General features: G+C 50.2%; 1 protein-coding gene across 1 annotated transcript; it reads right to left on the bottom strand.

Moving 5' to 3' along the window:
- Positions 1–1,542: 1,542 nt before the first annotated feature.
- Positions 1,543–23,620, bottom strand: Vsx2 (visual system homeobox 2). Its single transcript, XM_051196168.1, has 5 exons — positions 23,251–23,620; positions 21,960–22,044; positions 17,827–17,950; positions 2,631–2,811; positions 1,543–1,966 (listed from the first exon to the last, which is right to left on the bottom strand). The coding sequence occupies exons 1-5, from the start codon at positions 23,618–23,620 to the stop codon at positions 1,584–1,586; spliced, it is 1,143 nt and encodes a 380-aa protein (XP_051052125.1). The 3' UTR covers positions 1,543–1,583.
- Between the last annotated feature and the right edge of the window lie 2,412 nt (positions 23,621–26,032).

Genomic DNA, 26,032 nt, shown 5'->3' with positions numbered 1-26,032 from the left:
TGAAGCAGTCCCTGCATAGGAGGGTGGGATGCCTAACTTCACAGGCTGAAGGGGGCCTTGTGGTTGGCCTGGGAATCCATGGGGGGGGGCAGAGGACGCCATAGGCTGTGTGCACCTGTTACCACGGTAAAGATGGGAGGAGGGACGCCTGTGGAGAGCCCATCAGTTTGGACAGCTCCCCTTAGTCTCCTAGCCCAACGCCGCTCTTCTCTACGGACATGCTTCTGGGCATAATAGCTCCTGTGAAGCCATGCGTGCCTGCAGCTCAGTGTAGGATTTTTCACTGGCCTCCTGCCTTGTTTTCCTATGAGCTTTTCCCTGAACCTTCCTTGCCACACACCCATGATACATATGCATAGCCCAGGCTTACTTTAGGTTTGGCCTTTTAGGAATGCCTAGGTCAAGGTGAGGCCGGTTTTGTGGCCTTCAAGCTGGACCATATTTCTCCAAAGCAGGAGCATATGAACCAATAGGCCACGAGAGAGGTTCTCAACCTGTGGGTCACAACCCCTCACGGGGTCACATTTCAGATATCCTGCAGGTCAGATATTTACATTACAATTCATCACAGAACCAACATTACACTTGTGAAGTAACAACAAAATAGTTTTATGGTTGGGGGGGCGTCACCACCACATGAAAAACTGTATTAAAGGGCTGTAGCATTAGGAAGGTTGAGAACCACTGGGCTACAAGACACTCTAGCAGAAGGAAGCCTTAAACAGCAGATTAAAGTCATAGGCAGAAGAGGCAAAATGCTTCAGAAACACAGGCCCCAGGGTGCAAGAGCTCTGGGTAAGGGTTTGAGCCACAGCATTGGCTAGAAGTGGCTCCTCCCACAGGGTGCAGGGCCTATATATTGACACCTATTGGTCTTGCCCACCTCTGCAAGGAAGGAACCTATAGGGCAAGCTGGGTATGAGAAAGCGCCCGAGGATGATCATAGCACGGCATGAGACAGGGTCGGGGAGAACCCCAGTCTGAGACTTGCCCTGTTTAGTCTTGAATCTGCCCATCAGTGTGGTAGGGCAGAAGATGCAGAGGTTACACATGGACCAGCAGAACAATATATTCACATAGCAGGACCCAAGGTCCAGGCCTGCTAGAAGGAACAGATGGAGCGGGAGGGGACCTGGGGTGTTCAGGACGCCAGAGCTGATGTACCAGTCACTGCTGTGCCAGGCTGTGGGCGTACAGCAACAGGCTTTAGACATGGGCTGGCGGAGTCCATAAGGAGATGAGCTGGAAAGGAACACTAGAGAGCAGAGAGCAAGGGGTAGGCTTGGACAACCAAGAGTCACCAAGGAAGAGTGGCAGGACCTTGATGTTAGGGGTGGCAAGAAGGCTCCAGAGGCAGGCTGTTAGGACGAGGAAGAGGATGATAAAGTCAGGAGTACGATGTCTCAGCACGGTCCAATGCTGCGGCCAGAACTGGCCTGTGCCTAGGATTGATGGGGTAACCGAGGGCCTGTGGTGTAGGAAAGGGAGACAGAGGCCAGGCCTGACCTTGCCTTGGAGAGAATTCCCTGCACCACAGGCCCCGAGAGGAGCAGAGTCTGGCTCCAGAGCCAGCTCCTCCTGACCTAGGCCATGTCCTCCAGCTGTGGCGGACTGAGCTGCTCTGCTGGCCTGCCCTCGTCCATGGCTTCCTCCTCTTCTGGCTTCTCAGCGTTCCTGGCCAGGCTGTCCGGCCCGGATACAGTCCCCAGAACCTTGGTGCTGTGCTCTTGAGCTTTGGCTCGGAGGGCGGCAATGCTGTTCTCCCTCAGTTCTTCCTGGGAGATGGCCGCCTGGGCATCCGGGGCCCTTTCCTCCTGCTCCATCTTGTCGAGCTTGGGCAGGGGCTGCCGTTCCACCTCGGGCTTCCTTCCCGACTCAGCTGCTGCCTCCAGCGACTTTTTATGCATCCCTAAAAAGAATTGTTGGTATTCGGGTTTAGAAAAGCGCCTGGGAAAGCCATCTTGAACTGAAAACGGCAAAGATAGAGAGAGGCCAGAATTAAGGAGGGGCAGAAACCCTTTCTTCACATACCACAGTTAAGTCCCACAACCGGACCAGGGCCAGGGGCTGAGAAGGTGGCTGGTGGGGACGCAATTCCAGGCACCAACTGGGAACCAGGCCTTGAGCAGAGTTCTCTACACCCAACCCTTGGGCTTGAGCACCCCTCCCCCCAACCTGCCTTGTCCCTTCAGGGCACCTCCCCTTTTCCCTTTGTCACAGGTCCCGGATGACAGATGATGGGAGATGGCAGATGGGGAGGTTTGGGGCAAAGAAGCCCTTGGGCAAAACAAGAGAGGTGGCCAAAGGGACATGGGAGTCCCCTTAACCCACAAAGGGAGATTATGTAATTCACTATAAGCCCATTTTTAGTCAGGGAGAAAGGAATACAAAGTCTAGGGCAAAGTTCACGTCCTCTCCGCGGGACAAAAGAAGCCACTGATTCCAGAATGGGAGTCTTGACACCCTAGGTAGGTGCAAAGGATGGTGTGCTTGGAAGACCTATCTCCCATTGGGTCACTGCGGCCCAGGTCTCCCCACATAGGGTTCAGTTCCCCACCCCACCCCACCCCCAGGGAGCCCACTCTCCTCACCACAGGGGCGGGGCCCCCAAGGAGGGCGCGGGCTCTTACCCAGCAACCACGGGGCACAGGAGTCCATGATGCCATCCTTGGCAGACTTGAGGATGGACTCAGGCAGGGGGATGGAGTGCCGCACCATGGCGCCATAGAGCCCATACTCGGCCATGACGCTGCTCCTGCCCCAACATTTTTCTCTCTTCCTCCACTTGGCTCTGCGGTTCTGGAACCACACCTGGCAGGTGCAGAGAAATGGTCACAGCCGTGCTCTGAGGAAGTCTAGGCCCGATGCCCTTACCCCTGCCTGCCTCAAAGGTGGTTCTTAACCTAGTTCATCTAACGCCTGGAGTCCCCGAGATGTCTAACCCAGGGAGGATGGCATCAAGAGGCCCATGGGCAAAATGGGTCTATTTGCTGTTTTAAATCAAAGTCCTTCTGGGAAGATAGGCTAAGCACACTTCCAGACAAGGCTCTGCAGGTGGGCAGGATCTAGTATGGTTCTCAGTTTGCAGCTAGGATGTCAGTGCAATGTCAAGGCCTTGCAAATGATCACACCTTCCGTGTACAGGTGTGTCCTGCCTCCTGACTTTGCAAAAGGACAGTATTATCTATGAAATTCTGGCTAGACAGATTTAAACAGTCAAATTTAAATAAAAATATAAAAGCCAGCTATGTGGTGGTAGTGCATGCCTTTAATCCCAGCACTCAGGAGGCAGAGACAGGTGGATCTCTGTGAGTTCAAGGCCAGAATGAGTTCCAAAACAGCCAAGGCTACACAGAAAAACTCTGTCTCAATGCCCCCCCAAAAAACCTAAACTTTATCTTTTTTTTTTTAAAGATTTATTTATTTACTACTATACAGTGTTATGCCTGCATGTATGGCTTCAGGCCAGAAGAGGGCACCAGATCTCATTATAGATGGTTGTGAGCCACCACGTGGTTCCTGGGAATTGAATTCAGCAGCCAGTGCTCTTAACCACTGAGCCATCTCTCAACTCACCTTATCATGTTTTAATTAAGTTTATACTTTCATGTTGGGTCACATTCATAGCTGTCCAACCCACAGGCCATTCCTGTAATAGACCCTCTGGTCTGCAAAAGGACAAATTCCAGGGACTAGAGAGATAGCTCAGTGGTTAGCAACATTAGTTGCTCTTCCAGAGGACCCAGGTTTGATTCCCAGCACCCACATGTATTCACAACCTTCAGTAACTCCAATTCCAGGGGTCTGACACCCCCTCCTGGCCTTTGCTGATACCAGGCACACAAGATACATACAGGTGAAATACTCATACACATTAAATACACACCCATGCATATTAAATAAGATTTCTTTCTTTTAAGAGAAAATCCCTGTCCCTGTGATCTGCCACAGTCCAGGAAGAGTACAAGAATGTGAGTCTGTGGGGCCCAGAATAGTGGGTACGCTTGGAGGTGTCACCATCCAGGAGTCTGGGGGTCTGGCAGCAGGTAGCAGACTTCTTGAATACTGATCCTGCCATGTTTCCTGACCTGTCCCAACTGAGCCACCATAGCCCCCCCCCACACTTTGCTGCCCACCATTTCAGGCCTAACTTTGAGTGGTATTTTGGAAAGGTGGGTGACATTCCTGGGTCAGGAATGCTCTCTAGAGCACTGGGGCAAAGACCAGTAGGGAGGAGGAAGCAGAGGGGTTTTTTGTAAGTGACATCCTAAAGATGGAATATTTGGCCTCAGATTGATATGGGCTGAGTATGAATGACACTGGGATCCCCTGGGGGTGTCTGCAGCTGCAGCCTCATCACCATCATCATCACCATCATCTGTAGCATTGGAGATGGAACTCAGAGCTTTCCCCATGCTAGGTAAGCACTCTATCACTGAGCTATATCCCCCAATCCCACTGCAGGGAGCTTCCAGGAGGAAATCCAAGCATCCAGCCCTATTCAGGGGATCAGGGTGTCTCGCCTCCCCCAAGCAGCCTTCCTGAGACCAGCAGCTGAGAGAACCCAGTTTCCCTGGACTTATCCATCCTCAAAGCTCTCTTGGGGGAAACTGGTGGGCCTGGAAGGCCCTGGGCATTTCTGGTCCCATATTGACCACAGGATAAGAAACTAGGAACAGAAAGGCAGTTTCCTGGGCGCCTTCCATTCACTCGCCTCTGGCGCCCCCGCCCTTCCCTGCGGGCCCCTCCCCCGCCCTGGGCGGCCAAGGTATCAGCTTTTGATGAAAAATTGCTCCTGCTCTATTCTTCAGGAGGCGGCAAAAGAAGAGTCACCCCCAGGGGCAGCCCTAGGCTGATTGAAAAATAAGTTAATTTCAGTTTGAATCGATGGGCCTCAGGCACTGAAATATCACGGGAAATTAAAGCAGCTTCTCTCCCGGGAGCCGCAGCATTGACCCGCACTAATTAATGCTGGGGAGGCAGTGATCGCCTCACCGTGAGCTGCTCCCCCTCCCCGAGGGACCCCAAACACTTCTCATTTAACTAATTAGACGAGGAAAATTGGGTGTTAATTTGTTTAGGATTTTTCCCCCACTTCCCGCCGGCAGCTCCCTCCCCGGCCCCCACCCGGTGCGGGGGCGCAGAAATGAATGCGGGGCTCGCCGGCAGATGGCTGCCCCGGTCACTCTGCAATCTTCTCCGACTTGATTGCTTGATTAGGTCGTTAGCACATTAAAAAAAAAAAATTGCTTGCCGTCTGGCGCTGGCGTGATGAGTGGGACGCGCGGCAGCGCCTGGGTAATTTATCTTTTTATACGGCAAAGAATTTGATTTCAATCTGCAGATATATGGGGCGCCTTTGACACCTGTTTAACTTCGTGCGGTTGACAGCTTAACCCCTTGCTGCCTGGGCAGCCAGGAGCCAAGGCTCGGACACGCGGCTCTGGAGGCCTGGCTCACTGGCGCTTCCCGCCATCGCCGCCAGGTGGCGCATTAAGCGCTTATCATTCCTTAACCGCACAGTCTGGAGTTGAGCGGGCCACACCCAGCAGGGGGCGCTCCTGGAGCTACTGATCCAGTTAGGTGAGCTACTGGGAAGCTCTCTCCCAGCTGAGAAAGACCTCACCCTTCACGCCTTTAAGTTAATCCATATAGCCATGTTTAGGGACCTCTTTGCAAATAACCAGGAGTCTTTAAAAATAGGAAAGGGCCGGATGCAGTGGTACACATCTTTAATCCCAGCATTGGATAGAAAGAGGCAGGTGGATCTTGCTGAGTTTGAGCCCAGCCTGGTCTACAGAGTGAGTTCTAGGCCAGCCATGATTATATAGTGAGACTGTCTCAAAAACAAACAAACAAATTAAAGAAATAAAACCAAAATGGGAACATCCCTCAGAAGCCCCCCGACCTCGCAGTGATCAAAAAAGTGATTAGAAAGCCATTGCTGGACCCTTCTTGGGTGGTGGGTGGCACTTTCCATAGAGTCACACTTTTGCCATACCCCACCTATTGGAATCTGTAGTTTCTGTTTAGATCTGGGGAGCAAAGGATACAAGACCTCCTCCTGGTGCCCCATCGCTTTGGGAAACTTGGTGGGGGGGAGTTCATATAAAGTGATGCTCACTAGAGGCTAGAGAGATGGCTCAGAAGTTAAGAGCACTGGCTGCTCTTCCAGAGGTTCTTGGCTGCTCTTCCAGAGGTTCTGAATTCAATTCCCAGCAACTACATGGTAGCTCACAACCATCTGTAATGAGAGCTGGTGCCCTCTTCCAGAACACTGGATGCATAACAAATAAACAAATCTTGGGAAAAAACAAAAACAACAACAGTGATGGCCACTAGATGGCTGTCCTCTGTGCATCAGCGTTATGAGCCATCTATTTGTCCTGCCTGGCCTCACTCTGTGTTTAGGTCCTCCCCACTTCTATCCACCTGCCTGTTCTTTGGGTTGTCTGCTACTGTCTGCTCTATCTGAGAATGTCTGGGACTCGTCTTATTCTGTCCCCCATCTATTCACACTTGGTCCCCATCTACAAAGTACCCACTTGTTCCAAATTTCCTTCTCCCAGCAGAGACAAAATCTAAAAGGTCTAACCTGTATACAAGAATAAGTGACTCCCAGCGTCCTCAACCCCTTAGACGAGACAGAGTAAAAAGCCAGCGACAGATTCCACCCACCAAAAATATGAATGGAAACAAGCCATGTGCCCCAGGCCAGGAGACGGCCAGTCCAGCAGGAACATGGTGCTTGGGGAGTCATTGAGGTCATGTGCAGCCAGAGGATATCTGGGAGTTTAGAAACTTATATAGCCTGGATTGGAGAGAGGACTGCTCCTTCAGAGGACCTGAGTTCAGTTCCCAGTACCCACACTGAATGGCTCACACCCTCCTGTAACTTTAGCTGCAGAGGATTCACTGTTCTTTCACAGCCTACCCAGGCACCGGCACACACAGAATTAAAAACAAATCTTTGGAGGAAGTATATATAGCCGGTCATGGAGGCACAGACCTGTAATCTCAGCACTTGGGAGGTAGAGGCAGATGGATAAGGAGTTCAAGGCCAGCCTCGGCTACATAGGAAGTTTAAGACCAGCGGGTCAAATAAGACCTTGTCTCAAAAACTGAGAAGAAAGGAAGGACACATGTACCACATGTTAATGCCAGTCTGTCCCTGGAGCATCACATAATCGTATCCACCATTTCTGCAGCCAAACACATCCACACCCACACTAAGAGACATGCGTGAACTGCACAAGGTCTAGTCTGGGTTTGCCACCAAATGAGTTTTGATGCTGAAAATCATTAAAGACCTTTCCCTTTCCAGCACGGTTTAGACTGAGGGATTCTGGAGAAGGCGTGTGGAGTGTGAAGATAACAAAACACTCCTGGCTGCCCTCCACGGAAGGTGCGCCCCAGGATGGTCCAGAAAGTGCTAGAGGTGAGGTGGGCCTGCCAGGTGGGAAGAATATTTTAGGAACTAAACGGGGTGCAGGCTTGCACATTCGTCTTGGGTTCATGAACAGAATCCCCTTTCCTGGTTCCCCTCTGGCAAATGAATCACTACTGTGGAGATCAGCTTTTGCCCAGGACACTCTCCCAGGAGAACATGCTGCCAGCTGGTGGCTTGAACCTGGACCCTCAATTATGAGTTCCTGGAATGCCTGGCTCTCTGTGAAGACCAGATGTGGCTCCAATTTACGGAGGAAACCTGGACAGCCAAAACGATTTTGTTTTAGGGCAGCTGGCATCAAAATGATGACTGCCTTGGAGGGAAGTGGGTAAAGGATTTGAGTGCCATTTTCATTACTCCGTGTCTCTTGTCTTGATGGAAGCAACCAGTGTGTGTGTAGAGCTTGAAAGTTACTACACTTGTAGTGAGCAAAAACCTCACTACACTTGGGCTGGAGAGATGGCTCAGGGCTTAAGAGTACTGCTCTTCCAGGAGACCCAGGTTCTGTTCCCAGCACCCACATGGCAGCTCACAACTGTCTGTAACTTCAGGAGATCTAGAACTCTCTTTTGGACTCTGTGAGCACCAGGCCCACATGTGGTGCACAGACGAATACAGAGGCAAAACTCCCATCCACATAGATTAAATTAATTTAAACTCTCTGGAAAATTACTACACGTGATCTCAGCCAAAAGCAGTCAGAACTGAAAGGGGCCATGTGATCATTATTTATTATGTATAGTGTTCTGTCTGCGTGTATGCCTGCACACCAGAAGAGGGCACCAGATCTCATTACAGATGGTTGTGAGCCACTGTGTGGTTTCTGCGAATTGAATTCAGGACCTCTGGAAAAACAGCCAGTGCTCTTAATCTCTGAGTCATCTCTCCATCAATGCTCTTAGGTTTTTCAAACAAACAAACAAATGCAATGGACCTTCTGTGTCCATGTCAGTGGGCTCAACAACTGTGGACAAATCTATTTGAAAAAAAAAAAAAAAACATGTACAGGTGTGTGTGTGTGTGTGTGTGTGTGTGTGTGTGTGTGTGGTCTATGAATGTGTGTATGTACATATGGGAGGTCAAGCTGCCTTCCTTGATTGCTCTTCAGGACCTTCTTTTTTGAGGCAGTCTGTCAGTGAATCTGGAGCTCACTGATTGACCAGCCTGGCTGCCAGTGAACTTTATACCTCTCAAATCTAGGGTCACATGTGTATGCCCCACACCAGGTTTACATACAGTATTGGGTATCAGAACTCAGACTTGCTTGCAAAGGAAACATTTATCTGCTGAGCCCTCACCCAGGTCCTACATGTATGTGCTTTTTCCCCAAAACTACATAGTGTAACAACTATTTACATAGAATTTATATCAATTAGATATTATAATTAACAGATGGTTTAAAGCATACATGAGGATGTACATATGTACATAACATTATTTACAAATTCTATGCTTTCTTTTTTTGCATGGTAATAATAGAAGTCACTAACATACTAGGCAGGGGCTTTGCCATTGAACTACATCACCATCTCTGTCACTGTATATAAGGGACTTAAGCATTCCTGACAAGAAAAGCTAGAACTAAACCCCTTGGACAACAAAGGACACATGTGCTTACATTTCAGAGTTATTTGAAGATTAAATGAAATAAGTGAAAATCCCTAAAATCAGTGCTTGTCATACAGATGGTGTTCAATAATTGCTGGCTATTATTACTTAAAAGGAGACACAGAAAAATCAATGGGTGTCTGCCTAAAGGGCAGGTTAATCAATAGCATTACCTGTCCCTCTGACCTCCTACACTTGTCCTCTAGCAAAGCTGGACTTACAGATGACAGTGAGTGCAATTGAAGGTAGAAAAAGGAAAGCTAACTAACTTCCAGGCTATAATCTCCCTGCCCCACATCGGGATGGAACCTGGGACTTACACATGTTCCATCATCAAGCCACATCTCAAACCTAAGGCTTTCCTTTCTTTTTTAATTTGTGTGTACGTGTGTGTGCATGCCTGCTTGTTTGCACATGTACCATGTGCATGCAAGTGGCCGTAGAGACCAGCAGACATCGGATTCCCTGGGCCTGGAGTTACAAGGGGTTGAGAGCCATCTGATATGGGTGTTGGAACTGAAGCCAGGCGTTCCTGCCAAAGCAGAGGCTCTTAGCTGCTGATCTATCTCCAGGCTGGACTGTCATGCTTTAATACAGACAACCTCCAGCTTCCCTGGTGGCATCTGAAGATCCAAACAGATCATGCTGAAACTCTACATTTCCAGTAAAGTCAAGACTCAAACAGCAGCAAACATGCAGAACCTGTCCTGTCCAGAGCTGGTTCAGATGTGTCTACATCTCATTGTGTCTACACTGGAGATTGCTGCTCTGCCTGTGGCCGCTGCTGAGGTCAGCGCACATCCACTTGGAGAGCTCCTGGCTTCTCAAATGCCCTATGTTACCAACCACTGGCAAGCTTGCTGGGGAAAATTAAACAAAGTAGCCTGTGGGGAATTGCTGGCAAGTAGCAAGAACTAGACAGAACCAGCCTGACACTTGATGGACCACAGTGCTACGTGACAAAGCCACTTTTTGGCCCCAGCTTTAGAGTCCCAGAAAGTGGCCCTCCTCCTGCTTCCCACCCTGCAGAGTTCATAGCAGCCCCCCTTTTTTTGACTTTGTTCTGAGAAGCCCCCAAGAATCACTGGAGTATCCCAATGTTCTACTATCTAAAAAAGACAGCTCCTCTATTGTGGAAATCTGGTCCCAGGGAGGACCAGAGCCCCATCTTATAGAGTCCCTGACAAGGGTCCCAAAGTGACACAAATGGCCACCAAGTTTGGAGTCCCCAGCAAAGGCTTGCTGGGAGGCTTTGGGGCTTTGGGAAGGAGACTGGGTTTCCAGGTACACATCCCCTCGGAGGAGGTCCCTGCAGCTCTCAGCATTCAGGTGGCCTCTAGCTAGCTGTCAGCAGCCGGTGAAGTTGTCGTTCCAACTAGCTGAGGGTACCTGTGACATCCAGGTGAACAGCCTGAGGAAGGACTCATCACCATATGGATGCTGTGACGCCAGCCAGGCAGCCCTACCAAGTCTTTCTCCCACTTCGTAAGTGACCAGGGCCAGTAGCTATAGCTGTGCCCCGGGACTCCTCTTGTTCCTGCCCCCTCACATAGGTCCCACCTTACAGCCCCACCCTAGTGTCCCCACAGGACACAGCCCAGGGCTCCTTCCAGGATCACCCCTCTAAAGGTGACATTTTTCAGGACAGATGCGTTCGAATATTTATCCACTTTGCTACCTGGACTTTACCTTTTGCTTGTTTTGTTTTAGATAAGACTCTGATAGCTCAGGTTGACCTTGAACTCCCCAGGCAGCTGAGGGTAACCTCAAACCCCTAGTCTCTCTGTCTCTACATACCAAATGCTCCCATTATAGGCATGAGCTACCACACTCTGCAGGTTTTGCTTTTCTTTGAGACAAGTTCTTGCTATGTAGGTTGGCTTAAAATAATCCTGCTTTGGTTTTGTTTTGTTTTGTTTTGAAGACAAGGCTTTCTCTGTGTAACAGTCCTGGCTGTCCTGGTCTTGCTCTGTAGACCAGTTTGGCCCTGAACTCACAGAGATCCACCTGCCTCTGCCTCCTGAGTGCTGGGTTCAAAGATGTATGCTACCACCGCCCAGCTCTGCTTTGTTTTTTTAGGTAGGTGTGTGTGTGTGTGTGTGTGTGTGTGTGTGTGTGTGTGTGTGTGCACCTGCATGTGTGTATGTGGTATGTCCCTCAAGACCAGAAGATGCAGAAGAGAAGGTTGGATCCCCTGAAATAGTAATAGGCAGTTATGAGCCACCTTGTGGGTGCTTGGAACTGAACCCTGGGTCCTCTGAAAGAGCAGCCAGTGCTCTTAACTGCTGAGCCATCTTTCCAGACCCCTGGTTTATTTTCACTGTTGTTGCTTGAGACCAGATCTCATGTCATCACTGGATAGCCTCAAAATCATGATGTAGCTGAACATTTGACCAGCCAGCCTCTACCTATCCAGTGCTAGGATCACAGTCACAAACCCCCAGCCCTGGTTATGTGATGCTGGGAATTGAACCTGAGCCTGTGCAAGTTAGGCAAGCTCTCTGCCAACTGAGTGGCATTTCCAACCCAAGGCCTTAAACTCTGTCTCCTGGCCTCAGCCTCCCAAGTGCCTGCCATGGACCACCACACCCAGGTGTCTGTCTTCCAGGCTTGTTACCTGCCTTTATGTCTGGCTTTATGGCTGTGTGGCAGCATCGATCACATTCACCCAGCCTCTTCTCTGATCAGGAGCTGATGAATTTGGGATTGTTGCTAACATGATCTAACATTCCACAGCCACTCAGCATTGTGTGTGTGTGTGAACATGTGTGTATGTGTGAGAACATGTGCTCATCTGTGGATGCATGTGAATGTGAGAGTGTTCGTACATTCGAATATGCATGTGTGTAGGGGGCAAATTTGTTTTGAGGCAGGGTCTCAGGTATCCCAGACTATAACTCCTTTATTTGTTTGTTTGATAATTTATTTACAGGATTTCTCTGTGTAGCCCTGACTGTCCTGGAACTTACTCTGTAGATCATTAGGCTGGCCTTGAACTCAGAGAGCTGCTGGGATTAAAGGCGTGTGTCACAATGCCCTTTTCTTTGAAACGGAGCCTCAGCATATAGCTGTGGCTGATCTGAAACTTCCTACGTAGACCAGGCTGGCCCAGAACTCCCAGAGACCCACCTGCCTCTCCCTGAGCCCTGCAATTAAGGTGTATAGCCCCCATCTTGCTTTTTTTTTTTTTTTTTTTGGCTTTTTGAAATATGGCATGTAGCCATGGATGGCCTCTAACTCATGGTGGTCATCTTACCTTACAGAAATTTTCCTGCCTTAGACTTCTTCCAGAGCACCCAGCTTAAGGCTCAAAGATCAAGTTTGTCATGGTCTTTGATGCCCACTAGGGGCAGCTCTGCACACATTTCTGGGAATCTGCAAGCAGCATCTTTCTGTCTAGCATGACAAGTTCCTTCCTTCTTGACCCCCAACCCCCTCTCCCCCATCCCCCATCTCCTCCCACCCCACCCCACCCCGTCACCATCTTCCACTTACAGTCCTGTCCTAAGCCTGGGACTCGATGTTTTTATACTGACTGCTCACAAGAGCAACGACCTGGAGAGGTTTAAAACACAGACACCAAGGTTCTACTCCACACCAGCTAAATCCGGATCTATGGGTGCCACAAGGTTATTCTAAAAAGTTGTCTGTGAATGCACAAAGCCATGGGGTCAATCCCAAGCACTGTAAAATTAATAACTATGGAAATGGAGACATGACTAGGCAGTTAAGAGCACTTGTTCTTTTTTTTTTTTTTAATGTCTTTTTAAAAAGATTTATTTATTTATTATGTACAGCACCATAACTCATTACGGATGGTTGTGAGCCACCATATGGTTGTTGGGAATTGAACTCAGGACATCTGGAAGAGTAGCCAGTGCTCTTAACTGCTGAGCCATCTCTCCATTCCCTATTGTTCTTAAAGAAGATTTGAGTTCCATTCGCAGTATCCAATTGGTAGCTCATAACCAACTAAAACCCCAGTTCCAGGGAATCCACCCTATGAGGGCACATGGTGCACAGACCTATATGCAGGCAAAACATTTATATACATAAAATAAATACCAATAAGCATACCAAGCCAGGACCCTACAAAGCCTTCCCCACCAGGACAGCTACCTTGAACTTCTGGAATCGAACTTTGTGGATGGGATGGACAGTCTCACTGTGTTTCCAAGGCTGGTCATGACGATGGAATTTAGGTTACAGTGGAACTCTAGCTCCTCCTGGCTTATCCTCCCAAATGCTAGGATCACATATGGGCCCCCATGCTTAGCCTCAACCATGCTTGTTATGAAGTGGTCTCCAGTCAAGAAAATGTTAGAAGTCTTAAGTGGTAGCTGGGTGTGGAGATACATCCCAGCACTCAGGAGATAAGGCAAGAGGATTTCAAGTTTCAGTCCATCTTTGGATATAGCAAAGCCAGGTCTAAAAATCTTTTTTTTTTTTTTTTTTTTTTTTTTTTTTTTTTTTGAGACAGGGTTTCCCTGTGGCTTTGGAGGCTGTCCTGGAACTAGCTTTTGTAGACCAGGTTAGTCTTGAACTCATAGAGATCCACCTGCTTCTGCCTCTCGAGTGCTGGGATTAAAGGTGTGCACCACCACCACCTAGCTGACCAGGTCTAAAAATTAAAATAAAACAACTAAAAGCCAACGTGGAATAATGCTAGGCAGATAACCCATACGTGTCTTTCCCCACACAACAAGTTGCTAAGAGCAGTGTGAGACTGTCCATCTACATTGCAAGTTTGCTTTTCTCTAAGAAGGGTGTCTTTTGTTGTGAACAATCTTTTGTTAAGAGCAATAACAGAGTAATCATGAAAATAAAGCCAGGCCTGGTGCAGCACTTGCCTGTCTACAATCCTAGCCCTTGGGAGGTTGAGGCAGAAGGAATGCTGAGGCTGGCTGCTCGCCAGGTCTAGCTCCAAACTCAGGGAAACCCTATGTGGAGGAAGTAAGACATGCAGCCGTAGGGTAGGACACCTGGCACCCCTCTGGTCTCTGGGAACATGACTGAGTGCGTGCTCCTCACCTCCACATGCACACACACAAGTTGAGAATAAAAATCAAATCTTAAGGAAGAAAAAAAAATGTACATTTTAAAAGAGGGCCGGAGGGGCTGGAGAGCTGGCTCAGTGACTGAGGACACTGGCTGCTCCTGCAGAGGACCTGGGTTTTCTTCCCAGCACCCACGTGGTGGCTCACAACTGTCTGTAACTCCAGTTCCAGGGGCTCCAACACCCTCTTTTGGCCTCTGCAGACACTGTGCACACAGTGTGAAACACAGTAAAAAACACAGAAGCAGGGATAAGGGAGTCCCGTGGCAGGGCTCTTGCCAAGTATGGGCACAGCCCCAGGTCCCATTCCTAGCACCAAAACCAAAAACCAAAATCCAGAAAGTATGTATGTAGCCCTCTCTCACAATTCTAGGAACATGTGACCTCAGAGAAAATAAGATTAGTCTGGAAATCCATTTTCTATTCTCCAGGACTGACGTCTTGAAGAGGCTTCCAGAACGTATATTCTAAATATGACACGTAAAGAGAACCCTATGTCCAAGTCTATGTGGTAACTTAGAATCTTTTCTTTTCCCAGCATGCACCACATCCCTACATTCCCAGCTCAGAGCTGCCTAGTGAGGCCATTTGCCCTAATTACACTTGTATAGATAGTGTTATTTCACCTCATGGGATAACAGTTAAATTGGGTTCTGAATCCTAGCCTTTTACCTTCCAACTCCTCAGTTTCTTCATCCAGAAAATGGGTATGAAATTAACACCAGACTTATCTGGTGGTGAAGGATGAAATGCCACAAGGCATGCCAGGTCCTGAATACCTAGGTCATGGTGAGTATTTAGTAACCCAGATCCAATCCCATCAGCAGGGTAAGAATTTGGGGAAACCTTACTATTACCTTTACAGATGAGTCATATGGGGCTCAGCCTGTGACTTGCTGGCAATGAAACAAAGACAGAAGTAGGTATGCCTAGTGTTGTCTTCAGAATGGGCGGGGCCTCAACCTGCCTAGTGTTATCTTCAGACTGGGCGGGGCCTCGGCCAAACCACCAGTTTGCTTGGCTTGGAGGGAGGAGCAAGAGCTAAGCTTCGCATCTGTACACACACACACACACACACACACACACACACACGTGCACACACACAGTGCACAACACACGTGCACACACACACGTGCACACACACGTGCACACACACGTGCACACACACACGTGCACACACACACACGTGCACACACACACACACACACGCACACACACACACACACACAGCCCACAGCTCACCCATCGTTGGAGCAGGCACGGGATGATGCTGAAGTGGTAGGGCCCATCTTCGGATGTATTAGTCCCACCTATCAGACTCTACGCCTGACCTCAAATCACCTTTGTTCTTCAAACACAAGAAGCCCAAGGCAGAGGGTGGCTTTTGAGAGCCATCTTCCAGTCTTACATCCCTCAGTTACTAGCTATTGCCCATAGGGAGCTGTCAACCTTCGTTTCCCCCATTCTAACGAAGCTATTGGTCTCTAGCCTGCCACTTATCACCAAGATTTAATGAGAGCAGAGCTGACTCTGAGTGAGCAGGGACACACGTCCCTCACTGCTCTGAACTCTGTTCACATGCAGCCTGTTGTATCTGAAGATGGGGCGGGGGGGGGTGTCTGTCCACTCCAATTCAATGAGTACAAGGAGGCCTTGGGAGGAGATGCCTGGCTGTGAACCCAGGAGTCTGGAATCAGTGTCACCAGCCCTGTCTCACCTTGCTTTGCCTGTATACACACTTGGCATATGAAAATTTCTCCTGAAGGGGGCAGCACTTAGCTATGTGGTGCCCAGAAGATTGGCAAGACTGGTCTCATCTCTCCTCTATCCACCCATCCGTAGTCAGCCACCTCTCCCTGTGCTGGTTATGGTGACCTCCAACCCCTCCCTATAGACAACCCCCAGGTGACTCAATGAAGCTAACCTGTGCCTGTTGGGGGCATTTGCAGTGCAGTTACTGGGAGGTTCTGTCTTCCAGTGGCCCTGCCCACCACACCACAGCCAGAGAGTAGACAGCATTCCAGCCAGACAGGCTCTTCTTACTAATGAGCAGTGAAATGCGGGCCTGTCAACAATAGCCTCGAAGCTGCTTGCAATGGCCAACTTGTTGCTAATGAAGGCCAGAAGGAGATGACTAGACAAACCAGACCTTGGCTTACAGAGCACATCCCAAACCCCATGTACATGTGTGCACACATAAACAAGTCAGAGTCAACACCCAGGTCACCCCCTCTAGGACACAACTGGGTGAGAACAAACAGCCCCAGGTCTCCATAGATAAGCATAAGCTGCTTATGGATAATTGAGCTTATTGTTAGTGTCGATGTCTAAAGCCTGAGATGAAATTCTGAACTGACTTCTAGTGAAAGGAAATCTCTGCTGGAAAAACAGCTCCTGGACTCATTTCCAGTATCTGGTTCTCTAGTCTGACCAACCCATAACCTCTGCTTCCTTCTCTAGAATGCCTGGGACGCTCTCCTCCACCAAGCACCTGGTGACAGAAAGACCCTCCAGAAAGGAAGATGCTGGGCAGGTAATAGCATCAGAAGTCAGGACCTGATCTCCACCCCCAACATCCACCCCTCCACACCAGTTTTCTCTCTTGCTCTTTCTCTTTTGTTTTGTTTTTCGAGATAGTTTCTCTGTAGCTTTGGAGCCTGTATTGAAACTCTATGGACCAGGCTGGCCTTGAACTCACAGAGATCTGCCTGTCTCTGCCTCCAACTTCCACCCCAGTTCTGTAGCAGCAGGAATCCATCCTCTGGTCCTTCCAGGGGCAGCTTTCATTTAAGGCTAAAATCTACATGGAATTGGCTCTTCTGGAAATACTCCCCCAACCCACTCAATTCTCTGGCTTCACAGTGTTCCTATATCCTGGGGTTTCTGAGCTGGGGAAGATGTTGTGGCTGGGTGCCTCCCTCCACCTCCACTTCTACCACAGAAGGACACACCAATCCAGAAAAGTGTCTGGTTATACCACACAACCACCCAGGAGAGGAGAAGGGGCTTGATGAGTCCCACTAGAGGGCGTGTGTCCCTCAGCCACGTTCTGGGCCAGTCCAGGAAGAAGCAATGAACAGGAGCTCCGTCATGACAGGAGCACAGGGTGCAGCTGGGTGGTGAGCAGGGATAGGAAAAGGGGAGATGCTTCTTCAGGGGGAGGAGAGAGGGGAAGCAGAGCTGGGTAGAGGCAAAGCCAGCCTCCCCTTCTCAGCCACCCAGGGTGACCTGGTCCTACCTCTGGTCTTAAAACAGCCATGTGCTATGACAGCCTTGCTCAGAAGCTCAGGGTGCCCCTGCCCCCATCAACTCTATCTCTCATCACCATCTCCTCATGGTCTCTACAACCTACTCTCAGGAAACCTACCATCTGCATTTTGTTCCTTTGGGTTTAATTTGGTTTTTGCAGTGCCTGGGAATAGAATCTGAGACTTCACTCATACTAGGTAAAGCACACCACCACTGAACTTTAGCCCCAGCCCAGGAAGCCTACTGCTTACAAGAGCTGGCAGGACATATCTCCCGAGTTTCTTGTCCACCCATAGTCCACTTACATGGCAGGTAGTCAGTGAATGCCTGTCAGCTGAATAAACTTAAATAAACTCTTTTTACTGAGGACAGGGTCATTGGCAAATGATCCATCCCCCAGGGAAGGGCATAGACGGTTGGACAGAGATGTTTCCAGGTGGTAGGAGAGGCCAGCAGCTGTTACCTGTATCCTGTCTTCTGGCAGCTCTGTTTTCATGGCCAGCATCTCCCGGGCATAGACATCTGGGTAGTGGGCTTCATTGAATGCCTTCTCCAGCTCCTCTAGCTGGTAGGAGGTAAAGATTGTCCTAAGGGAGCAAGATCAGAACTCAGAACCCTGGAAACTTGGAGGAGCCTACCCTGGAGAAGGCTGGATTTCTCTCTCCTGTGCCTTGGTGACAATCATCTCCTCTCTCTCTCCATTTCCCCTCTCTCTCTCCCTCCCTCCCTCCCCCACCCCCTCCCCTGCTCACTAACACACACACAACACACACACACATCATGAACACACATTCACAGACATTGCTGACCCTCTAGCCTCTCTCCAGGGCAGAGGCTGCACATTATCCCGGTGGAGGGCATTACTTTAGCTTCAGTGACATTTCACTCAGAATCTTTCTAGAAACACTGGTGTGGGGGGAAGTGTGTTAAGAAGAAAATTCTAGAAGATTGAAAGTCAGTCTTCCTCCTTGAAAAGCCAAAGAGGAGGTCCCTCAAAGACTGAATGCAGCTTCACTTTCAGCCTTTGCCCAGTGAGAATGGGGACGCACGCACCTCTGACCCGTCCCCCTACCTCCATCCCTCCATCCTCTGCACCTGCCCTTTCTCTGTACCATCGAGACCCACCACACAGATTCAACTTCTCAGAGGTAAACGTGAGGATGTACTGATCCCCTCTCCTACCTCCCCCCCAATGGTTCCCACTGGGCCATTTAAAGAGATTATAAATCTTTAATCCCAGCACTAAGGAGACAGAAGCAGGGGGTGATCTGTGAGTTCAATGCCAGCCTGGTCTACATAGCCAGTAAGTTCCAGGGCAGCCTATGTAGAGAGACCCTGTCTCAAAAAACAAAACAAAACAACAAAAAGCTGACAAAAGCTACATTCCTTCACACATAACAAACCTCCAATATTAATGGGCTCATACCCTCCCCTTTAGAGTAAACTAGGAACCACCCACCTACAGATGCAAACTCTCCACGGGTTTTACATTGCTGCATTTGCCTGGCCTTTATCTTATACCCTCACAAAACAACAGGTCCAGTTTCTACAAACAGAACTTGTAAAAAGTGGCATGTCCCTTCTTGGCCCTCTGAGATTTGGACCCTGGAACCAGCACAGGGCTTAGTTGCAGACTATCTCTCTGTTGTGCCCTTCCCCTCCCCAGCGCAAAGAAGTGTACATATAACCCCATTTCTTGAGTTAATATGGACTTCAATATCCCCAGGGATATTATAATGGGTGTATGAGAGAGGAAGGCTGTGCTCTTTATAGAAAATGACTAGTTTGCTTTTAAATTATTTTATCCTCTTGATGGCAATATGTGGAATCCTATGTACATGAAAAGTTAATTCACAGACTGGGTGCGATGGTGATGCCTTTCTTCTAGCACAGAAGCAGAAGCAGGTAGGTTTCTGTGAGTTAGAGGCCAGTGTGGTATAATCAGGCTAGCCAGGACTACACAGTGAGACCCTATCTCAAAACAAAACAACAAGAAAGAGACAAGTTAATTCTTCAGGATTCTGAAGATCTGCAGTTCTCCATTTCTCTCTTTACTTGCTGGAGATCCCTTGAGTAGATCACCAAAATAAAATCAATTGAAATATGCAAGTCCCTTTTAAAACTAGGAAAACTTAGGGGCACAACTGGTGTGGCCTGGCCAAAGCCCAAGAAGGGAGCTGACTGTGGACCATTATTAAGAGCCTTTCTGTACTTGGAAGAGTTCCATTCAAGAAACAAAATTCTGGTGTGGTGGGGACTGCTCTGTGCTACTAGTCAGGATTACTTTGCAGGAAGAAAGACAAAAACAAACTAAAAACTAAGGAAGTAAGAAAGAAGGAAATACAGACAGAAGAGGGAGGGAGGGAGAGGAAGGGAGGGAGAGAGAGAGAGAGAGAGAGAGAGACTTTAAATTCCCCAAGCTTCCCCCAAGCTTCCCCCCTTACTACCTCAGAGCTGGTCTTTCAGGAAAGACCCTCCCCCCCACCCAGTGACCCCAAACTCTGCTCCTGGCTGAGGCAGAGCCGAGGATTTCTTGCAAGAGGATCTGTAGTTTTCCCAAGAACAAAATCCCAGAACCCTGCACCACTGCCCTTCACCCCAGCCAGGTCTACCTCCCAAGTCCTGCTGAAACTGGTTTGTTTCCTGAAGCCCAGCTCTCATCGCCCGATTCCAAGAACTCTTCCTCAAAATCGTCAAATGACTGTTTTGTTTTCTATAGATCCCACCATTTCCCCCGCATCTGTAGCCATTCTTCTTTCCAGTTATCTGCTACCTTCAAGCACCAGAAATAGAAAGAAACCCAGAGTAGCTAGCTCTCTGATACTGGTGAGCTGATATACCCGGCCACCAATCCACCAAAACCCAAAATGTTCCTCTATTAGAATGGTTGGAAATGAAGGGACTTGGAATTAAGGCAACCTTGCTTGTTTTTACATAGGCAGCTGAGTGAGGTACCCTTATACCTTCTCAGCATTTCCCAGAGCTTGGAGAATGCTCTTTCCAGCGTGCTCTAAGCCACCCCCAGGACAGGAGCAGGGTCCTCCCACCATGTTGACCGCATCCCAGAAGGGACACAGATGCATGGGTAATGCTTTAATATTTGTTGGATGATTTTTTAAATAAGATCAGTGGCTGGACTAATAAAAAAATACGTTTAAAATAAACTGGGCTGGCCAGATGGCTAAACATTAAGGTAAAGGCACTTGTAGCCCAACCTTAAAGACCTTAGAGAGTAGAATCCCTGGAACCACAAAAAGGTGAACAGAATTAACTCCACAAAGTTGTCCTCAGACCATCAGGTATGGTTCCATGGCCAACGCGAATTCCCTAACCCTCACCCCCATCACATGCACACGTAACACTAACAAACAGAAAATTTTAAAGGAATAAAACAAACTGAACTAAAGCCAGCCCGCTGCCTGTAGGGAATGAAATGAGGTTCTCCAACCCCTCGCAGAGACCCAAGCTGAAGTTCAGGAAAGAGAGTAACGACCCTTGGGGGTTGAGGAGACTAGGGAAATTCAGGACGCTGAGAAGCAGGGGACCAGGGTGGGAGGGACGAAGCACAGGCTAAGAGACAAGACCACAAGCCAGAGAGCTACACGCCCCCCCCCCCCGTGGCCTCCCCACTTGGGTCACGACAGAGAGAAACGTGAAGAAACTGGCCTTCCGGGGAGTGCAGGGACAGTACTGGGGACCGCACTCCCAGAACCTCAGTGTTTTGTGCCCCTCACCTTCCTTTGCTTAAAAAATCGCCTTAAGATTTCCACTAGGAACGAATTAGTGTTGACGCTGAAACGAACGTGAGTCTGACCCCCACCCTCACCCCGCCCTGGCCGGAGTGAAGGGAGGGAGCATACTTCTTAGAACAGACCCATTGAATTTTAGCGTTGGACACACAAAGTCTATTTAAAGACATTTTTTTCACATTACAAATATGCGTATGAGTCTGCTTATTAGTATGCACACATGGTGCCCCGGGAGGCCAGAAGAGTATCCCTGGAGCTGACCAACTCTCCTCAGTCTGTACACCAATGCATGCCATCCCGCTCCGGGCTCCGCGGGTGGAACCAGACAGACCACTCACGAAAGCATAAACGAGCAGAGGCCGAAAGCAAAGGTCCAGCCGAGCTGCTGTCACTGGACTTGGGTTGGGGGTGAAGGGATCGCAACAGAAAACTGGACCAGACAGGGGCAGTGTAAGAGGATCGGGGCGCCCAGGGCCCAGGTAGCACGGATCTGGCTCCTGCGGGACGTGGGAGTCTATCAGCTCTCCACTGACTCTGTGGCTCTTGGACCCGGTCCGTGCAGGGATCTGGAGCCGCCAACGCCTCTCCAGCTAGGTCTGGCCCCAGCTGGTCTTTCCTTTCTCAAGCACAAGGAGAAAACCCGAAATGGTGTGGCTGCCCAGGCTGATAGTCACCCTTACCGGGTGCTGGGACCCCAGGGCAGGTTCCAGCAAACCACGCAGGTGTCTTTGCCCCGGTGCAGCCCAGGGCCCTCACATCTGCGATCCGCAGAGAACAAAATCTGGATGAACCGACCCGGGAGAAGGAAGCTGGGGATGGGGGCGGGAAAGAAATGTGCGGCCCTTACCTGTGTCGCCGCTTCTTGCGTTTCTTGGTCTGGTTTAAAGCCGATTTGGACAATTTTCGGTCACTGGAGGAGACATCTTCGGAATCTGAAAAGCGGGCGGAGAGGCAGGAGGCGGAATGGGAGTGCGCTCCGCAGAGCGGCAGAAAACGGTGAGCCTCGGGAGCCGCGCGGGCCTGTGGTCTCCACCAAGCCCTTCCCGGCCTGGACGACCGGCCCCATCCCTAAGCCCAGGCTGGCCCTCCCCGGGTCTGTCCACTTCTGAAACCCGAGCTTTTGAACACATTTCGTTGCAAGAAAGGCAAAGGCCCAGGGGCTCTGGCAGGCAGGGGCGAAGGAGAGTGAGGCAGGCACTGAGGTTTCAGGGGCCCGGGTTGCTGCTCTCAACCCCTAGCTCTGCCCTGTGGCAACAGCTATGCCCAGGTCCCAGGTCGAAAAGTTGACCTAAGGAATGGAGACTTGTTGGTGGAGCTGGGGCGCTGGAAAGATCTGGGGACTGCGGGTTCGCTGTCTTTTTTGGTGGCACCCACAAGATGTTTTTCTGTGGGAGTGCGGAGAGCCTGCGATGAGCCACTTTTCGTTGTCCTTCTATATTTAATACATAATAAACAATGACACAAAAAATCAGGGAAATTATCGAGAGCCGGCGAGCTAGAACACACCACCAGCCAAGTGGCCCTAAAAGGGCGAAAGGAAACTCATCCAGGGTCCCTGATCCAGAGAAAAATCGGAATCCAATACAGGGTGCCATGGTGACTTTATTTTCCCAGTTCGTAGGGAAAGGAAATCGGACCTCAGCGAGCGAAGCGGGGCTTTGGGAAGGAGAAGAGGGGAGGAAAGGGGAACAACTTTGGACACAGGGTTAAGCGCCACGGCCGGTCCCTCTTTCCTGTCCCACTAGCGCTCCGTGGGCTTCAGGCTCCGGTCCTGCCTAAGGCCCGGGCCATAGGGAACAGCAGAGCTGGGGTCCTCCAGCTAGCTCCCTGGGAGATGATGCGGCAAGGGCTCAACCACCCCGAGCCCTGCATCCAGTGGGGCCCTAATCCAGAGATGCGATCGAGCGGGGCCAGACACTAGTCCACAGGAACTGAGCAGGGGTCGGACAAGCTGAACCTGAAACCCCTGAGCCCCGGCCGATGGCCGGACCCTCTGATTCTAGGCCTGGACTCAGATTTGTTGGCCTGCACGAACTTTTCCTCCCGAGGGAGGTCGCGGCCCGCAGGCGAGAGCCAACGGCTCCAGGCTGCGGCTCTCCCAAGCAGTGTGGCAGGCTAGCAGCCTCGCCCTCACCTACCCGAGCTGGCCGTCTGGCTGGTGTCCAGTGGCCCCGACGCTCTGCCTAGAGGTTGCAAGTGGACGCTCTGCGGATCGGACAGCACTTCCAGGAAGGTGGGCTGCGCGTAGAAGCCGGGAAGCCCCCCGGGTCCCAGCAGCCCCATGCCGCCCACTCCTGCCGGGCTGAGTACCGAACGCGCAGCCAGCAAGTGCCCGGGGGCCAGGCCGTCGAGGGCAGCCCGTGGGTGGGAGCTGGGAGGCTCCTTGTTTAAGCCTAGGATCTCTTGGATGCCGAACCCTGTGCACCTGGCCGGGGCGCCCCCCGAGGTACTCTTGGCCACTGTCTCGGATTTGGGCTTGCTCAGCGTTTCCCCTGCTTTCCCCGTCATCTCCCGGTTCTTTGGAGGGGCTGAGGCCGCGGGTCTTTTGCTCCCCCAACCCCCCCGCCGGGCTCCCCGCTTCGCGAAGTTGGTCCCAGGTGCCCCCTCCGGTGTCTAATGCTCTGGAGCCCCAAGGAGATTCCCTTTTTATCCAACCAGGCGGCTGCCCAAGTGGGGTCAGAGCTGAACAGCCAATCACCGGGGCCAGGAGCGATTAGGAATTCCAAAAAGCTGGCAGCTCCCGCCGCCACCGGCACCCAGGGGCCAGGGCGCTGCAGGCCCAAGCGTGGTGGGCTTTGCAGGGTGCTCTTGGGCAGGGGTTCGGGGGGACGGGGGTGAAACAGCTAGGTTTGAGGTTGTTTCAGGAGGCACATTGGATAGGGGCTTTGAGTTGTATAACCTGCCTGGGACCAGTCCCGAGGGTAGGGTAGCGGAGACAGAACCCCTGGTATGGGGTTGGGGGGTGGGGGCGTTGGGATGGGCTGCAGGCAGACTAGAGGCTAGGAAACCTCTTCCCTCCCTTAACTCAGCAAACTCAAATACGGGACAAGGAAGGCTAAGGGCCCTGGACTGTGTGGTGAGAATGGGGATGCAGGAATTGACTTAAGCGTGGAGAGGGAGAAGTGTGGGTAGCGGGGCTTGTCTCCCCAGCTCAGAAGACCTGCTCAATAAATACTGGGCCACCTTAGAGGATGAGGGACAGGACCAGGCCCTGGTGGGAAAATGGGACCGCTAGGATTTTCTTAAGCTATGATTTTCTTTGACAACAAATATGAGGGCTTCCTCCCTTCCCTTTTCGCCCTAGCCTGTCCTCTTTGCCTTACTTTTCTTCCTGGTTTTTAAAGACAGACCCTCTCTTTTTAGATAAAGTTGTTCTGAACTCATTATTTTGCATTATCTGGGATTTTATCTGGGACTAATTTGACCAACCAACTATGTATTTCTGAAGCTCTTCATAGAGTGCCCGGCTTCACTCAGAGCTTGCATTTATTCTGTCTTCCAGCAGCTTTGAGTCAGAAGCCTGGAGTTCTGCCTCACACCAGGTAGGTAAAAGTAGGGGGCCTTCTGGCCTTCGGAGCTCACAGCTAAGCTGGGATTGCCCACGTAGAGGAAGAGGGGGGAGTAGGAGGTAATAAGAGTGAGCGCTTCCCCCTTACGTGGCGCCCTTTGACCTCCTTCTCCGTTAGCTACAGTGGTACCAGCTGAACCGTAGAGAGGTGTAGGGACACCGCTCCAGGCAGGCTGGGAGTTTTACCTGCAGGTGCCAGGGGTTCCTGAGTTGGAGGCGGGGCTATTGGTTTCTCATATAGCTTGGCTTCAATTCTCAGATCAGAGCCTGGCCCAAGAATCACTGGCCAAATTGAACAGAGACCCTCTAGGTAGTGCCTCTGTCTCCCTCCAGAACTGGAAACCATCTTACTCATTTTGGGATTCCCCTGACCACTCTACAGAACATATGATGACTTTTAATAAACGTTTCTTTGACTCAAAGACTCCCCCAGAAGGAAGGTAAAGACAGAGTCAGCTGCTTTGGGCAAAAATTGGAAAATCAGATGGGCAGGGAATTTCATTCAGAAAGTTTTGGCTTGTTAGCCATGAACCTCCAAAGACCATGAACTCTCAAGCCATCCTCTGTGGGCTGCGGCCTCGATGGGGCCAGATTGAGAGGTTGGACACTCTGTGAAGGGTGTGGAAATTAGGCTTTGTTAAGCCGGGTATGGCAGTACCCACTAATGTGTGAGCACCTGGGAGGTGGAGCTAGGAGGAACAGAGCTCAAGATCATCTTCAGCTACACAGTGAGTTCAAGGCCATCCTGGACTACCTAAAACTCTGTTCTCAAAAACAAACAAAATAGGAGCTGAGGATATGGCTCAGTTGGTAAAAAGCTTGCTGTGCAAGTATGAAGATCTGAGTTCAATCCTCAGTTCCCTGATTTAAAAAAAAAAAAAAAAACAAAAAAAAACTGGGCATGGTGGCCCATGGTTGTAATCCCAGTACTGGGAAGACAGGCAGGCAGGCAGCTCTCTAGCCCTTGCTGGTGCTAGTCAGCTGTGATGGTCATGATAATCATCCATTTGACAGAATCTAGAATCACCTGGGACATAGGTCTCTAAGCATGTCTATGGAGGATTATCTTTTAAAAAGCATTATCTGTGTGTATGTGTTTGTTTTTATTTAAGCGTATCTGTGTAGGGGTGTGCCATATATGAGTTCAGATGCCCCTGGAGGCCAGAAGACTGCATCAGATTCCCTGAAGTTGGAGTTGGAGGCAGTCCTGAGCTGCCTGATGTGGGTGCTGGGAACCACATTCAGGTTATCTGTAATCTGTAATAGCAGCATGCACTCTTTTGTGTGTGTATGTGTGTAGTTTTTCAAGACAGGGTTTCTCTGTGTAACAGCCTTACCTGTTCTGGAATTTG

This window comes from Phodopus roborovskii, unplaced genomic scaffold, assembly GCF_943737965.1.
Source record: "Phodopus roborovskii unplaced genomic scaffold, PHOROB, whole genome shotgun sequence".
Classification (NCBI taxonomy): domain Eukaryota; kingdom Metazoa; phylum Chordata; class Mammalia; order Rodentia; family Cricetidae; genus Phodopus; species Phodopus roborovskii.
The sequence above is the reverse complement of the archived record's forward strand: the minus strand, read 5'-3'. Positions and strand labels throughout refer to the sequence as shown.

Coding starts and splice junctions, on each gene's coding strand:
- Vsx2 (XM_051196168.1), bottom strand. CDS start 23,620: ATGACGGGGAAAGCAGGGGAAACGCTGAGCAAGCCCAAATCCGAGACA. Junction 22,045..23,250: donor CAGCCAGACGGCCAGCTCGG/GTAGGTGAGGGC, acceptor CCCGCTTTTCAG/ATTCCGAAGATGTCTCCTCC. Junction 17,951..21,959: donor CGCAAGAAGCGGCGACACAG/GTAAGGGCCGCA, acceptor TTGCTCCCTTAG/GACAATCTTTACCTCCTACC.